At 34.8% G+C, this 3,946-nt stretch overlaps 1 protein-coding gene across 1 annotated transcript in view; it reads right to left on the bottom strand.

Moving 5' to 3' along the window:
* LOC111447407 (protein VAC14 homolog) overlaps positions 1–3,946 on the bottom strand; it is a 17,539-nt gene that overhangs the window by 3,932 nt on the left and 9,661 nt on the right. Inside the window, exons 14-17 of the mRNA XM_023086560.1 lie at positions 2,786–2,901; positions 2,558–2,678; positions 1,276–1,437; positions 1,034–1,162 (exon numbers count right to left, since the gene is read on the bottom strand). Of these exons, the coding sequence (XP_022942328.1) occupies positions 1,034–1,162; positions 1,276–1,437; positions 2,558–2,678; positions 2,786–2,901 (528 nt within the window). The remainder of the gene's footprint in view (positions 1–1,033; positions 1,163–1,275; positions 1,438–2,557; positions 2,679–2,785; positions 2,902–3,946) is intronic.

A 3,946-nucleotide genomic window follows, 5' to 3' on the forward strand; every position in this document is an offset into this window, starting at 1 on the left:
TTTTTTTTTTTTTTTTTTTTTTTTTTTTTTTTTTTTTTTTTTTTTTTTTTTTTTGATCTAATAAGACTACTTTTTCATAAGCATGTTTGGCTTTAGGTCAGGAGGAGAACTCATCTTAACTTCCTCTTTTCCACACGGGATGATCATTTCAATTTCTTATCCCAAAAAATAATGAAAAGACAACCTTCATGACATTATACTATAATTTTTTAAATCATTCCCATCACATGGTACAAAATAGAAGCAAAACTTATCGTCTACCTGTAATCTAAAGTCCAAGTATGCATGCGCAGTTAATGGTTCAAGTAAATATCTATAATATGTGTATGCTTCTTTTTACACTGTAATAGTATCTGATCAAATGTGAGACAAATGAAGAAATACAAAACAGGCAGATCAATAGCAAGAACCCAAAATAAAAAACTAAGATGACAACAAATTATAGAAATGTAAAAGATAAACATAATTACAAAACGTGAGCCAATGTAGCCCTCAAAAAGCCAAAACTAAGTAGTACAGTTTCATAATGAAACCAATCTCTCATTCTTCACCAATTTTAAAACTAGGCACTTGTGACTGGACATACAATAGTGCATATTCCGTGGGTAGAAACTTGAATAATCTAGGAAAACTCTGAATGAGGCAGTTCATACGTACAATATAAATTTGGAACAAAATAATGGTAATTTTGTAAAAGAAAGAATTGTGCTGCGACATAGCCAGGACGCACATGTACAAAAGAAAATGAAGCCCATTTCTGTAATGTTTTTGTTCTGAGTTGCTCCATTGGAAAGGTTTGCTTGCCAATTAGGCTCTAATTGATTTTAATTTCTCTTTCTGAAAGCAAGCTTTTTTCCCATAAAAATAAAATAAAATAGAAAGAAACGGAATAGGCAGGCACAAAAACTAAATTTATTCATCTGCTAATCTGAGAAATTGTAAGAAGAGAAAATGAAGAAATTGCAAGCAACTAATATAGAATATCGTTCAAAAAACTCAATAGGAAAGTGAACTACATTTAGTCATTCCGCACCTGCAATCTTAGATAAGCAAAGACTGGAGTCTCCAGAAGGCGAATCAGTTTATCCAGCTGAACTAAAAATTTCACATTAATATCTTCCTCCACCAAGGACTGAATCACCACACTAGCATGCTGGTATGACTGCCATGCAGAATGAAATAAAAATATTGAAACGTTAAAAATTGGTATTACTCTCACTTAGATATTGAGAAATTTTGCTATAGAACTCAAGTGTTAACTCATTCAAACTTTACCTGTGCTAATAAGCAAAGACTAATAATAGCCATCGGGGAATGACACCAAGATGCATATAAAGAAACAAAAAGGTCCTTCCCAGCTGCATTTACCAATGATTTCTTTAAAAGATCTCGAAGATCAGATAACTCAGAGGAAGTCAGCAAAATCAAATTGAGTGCCTGAACAGAGGAACGAAAAGAGTAAACTCGCTGTAATGGAACGATAGGCAACTAAACAAAAATACAATGAATTAGAGAAAAAAAAAATATATATTTAGACAAAGGGGGAGGGTCCAAACACAACTGGAACTCAATCGTAAGGGTTCCAAAGAGGAAAAAGAGTGCAACTAATTCAGCACCTTTGTTTCTGACATTAGAGACGGTGTTTTGAGATAGAGTGCTCATAATAAAAATCATATTTGAAACCATCCTGCAGTTTTAGATATAATTCTTGTTCCACCTTTTAGCATTTGAAAGAACAATAAGCAATATGGTGAATTCCTAAATAATCACACAGCTAAAACTTTATGTTCCTATACAAAGAAGAGTGCTGGACAGGGTCTGTGCAATCAAATATGGATGGGTAAATTCTTCCTGTAGACTACTTCTCTTAGCAGCATCAATACTTTGGACAAGGTTCAGAGGAGGTTTCCCAGCTTCTTAACCTGTTTCAGAAATGAGGAAACCCCATCCCATATGTTACTTCAATGTGACTTTGCAGCTAGTGTTTGGAACATTTTTAGGAACATATTCAGCTGACAGGGGTGGAAACCTAAGTTGCTGGATAGGTAGCCGGTTGAAGTTTTCTCAGGATGATTTTTTATAGATAAAGCAAGAGTGCTCGGGAAGAATTCAGTCAGAGCTATCCCTGGCTCCTTTGGAAAGAAAGGAACTCTAAAATTTTCCCAGATAATAAGTCTTCTTTTTCTTTCTTTTGTGATTTTGCACAGCTTGGAGTGCTCAGCGTAGGCATTTTGGAATTACTCCTCCATAGACTCCATCATTTTAGACTAGAAGGTCTTTTTGTAATCCCTCCTTTGGAAAAAGGAATGCCTTATCCCTTTGTCCTCTAGGTTGTTTTGCTTGGTTTGTCTTTGACCTTTTGAATAGATCTCTTCGTTTCTCTCTATCTCTCACACACACACCTATATTTGGCCACTAAGACAAAATCATGTAGACTTCGAAAAATCAATTAATTGTAATTTCTGGCCTTACTACCGTAAAGGATTCATTTGATCAGCTACCTATGCAAGGTTTATAAATAACAAAGAAAAATAAATTACATAGATGAAATAGCAACCTGAACCATAACAGAAGCAAAATCCAAATCTGATTCTCCTTCCAATATTGTAGAAAGTTCACGGTAGACCCGTTCAGCATTTAAAAGTACACATAGTCGGCGTATTATCAATGCACCACGCCTAAGAAAATGGTAAACATATACTTCGTAAATCATAAAATTAAATATAAGCATATGAATTTCCGTGTGCAGCAACAAATAAGCAGAGGGGAGGGAAAAGAAACCCACTTCTCCAGAAGAGAATTATTGATCCTAAAATTATGAACTAGGAAGACAACAAGTTGGCGAAAATGTTGCTGATCTTTCGCTATGCAAGCATGAACCTCGAGAACAAGGAGCACCACCTATGACAGCATCCAATATAAGACCGTAAGTTAACTAGCAGAAGCAGGGGATGAAAATAAACAGCAATATTAAAATTAGAAAACCCATAAGACAGACCTTACCTATTTTTTTTTTTATATATAAGAAACAATTTCATTGATGTACGAAATAATGAAAGAAGAGGAATGAGAGATCCCCAATCCAAAGGGGTTACAATAAACATCTCCAATTGGACAAATGATAGGAAATAGAATAGTAGGAGAAGAGCGAATTCAATTTACACCAAGAAAAGGCATGATAAAGGACATTATCTTAGGCATCAAATTCTTCATCAACCTTAATCTTTCATGGTAACCATCGTTCAAAATCTTTTCACGTAACAACAATTAGAATTGAGAACAAAGCTTGAAAAAAAGACATTAAAAGTTCCCCATGAACATAATGGGTTCATTTTCTTCTTTAAAAGTAAAGATATTAAAAACATGGGGAAAATGACAAACAATATAAAAACAAATCCTTGAGTTTTGAGCTTAGCTTCCATTGGTCTCTAGGTTACAAAACGATACAACTTCATCCCTGAGCTTTGGGTTTAGTTTCTATTTAATCCCTAGGTTTCAAAATGATACACTTTTACCCTTGAGTTCAGATTTAAGTTTTAATTTGGTCCCTCGGTTTCATAAAAATGTTACGTTACACTTTTTCCACCAAGTTTCCACTAATGCTCACTTTTTAGCCTTTCACGTTAACTTTCCTTTAGTTATCTTAAAGGCCTTTCTAATTAATTTAATAGTGACGTAAAGAAACAATTACTTTTAAAGTAATATTTTGAGCTGTGTAGATTTCTTTAAAAAAAAGTTATTTCTCCCTCTCTCTAACCTTCTTCCACCTCCCCCTATCAGCACCGCCCCTTCACTTTGTCGATCCTCCATCACTTTTACCTTCACCAACACTAGAAAGAGTCCAATTTGGAAAATTTTACAAGCCCACTCAAAGGTAGAAAGGGAAAGGGAAGGGTGGCGGCAGAGGATCAACTATAGGAAAAGGTGGTGGCAGCAGGGGGGGGGG

This window comes from Cucurbita moschata, unplaced genomic scaffold (assembly GCF_002738365.1).
Source record: "Cucurbita moschata cultivar Rifu unplaced genomic scaffold, Cmos_1.0 Cmo_Scf00009, whole genome shotgun sequence".
Classification (NCBI taxonomy): domain Eukaryota; kingdom Viridiplantae; phylum Streptophyta; class Magnoliopsida; order Cucurbitales; family Cucurbitaceae; genus Cucurbita; species Cucurbita moschata.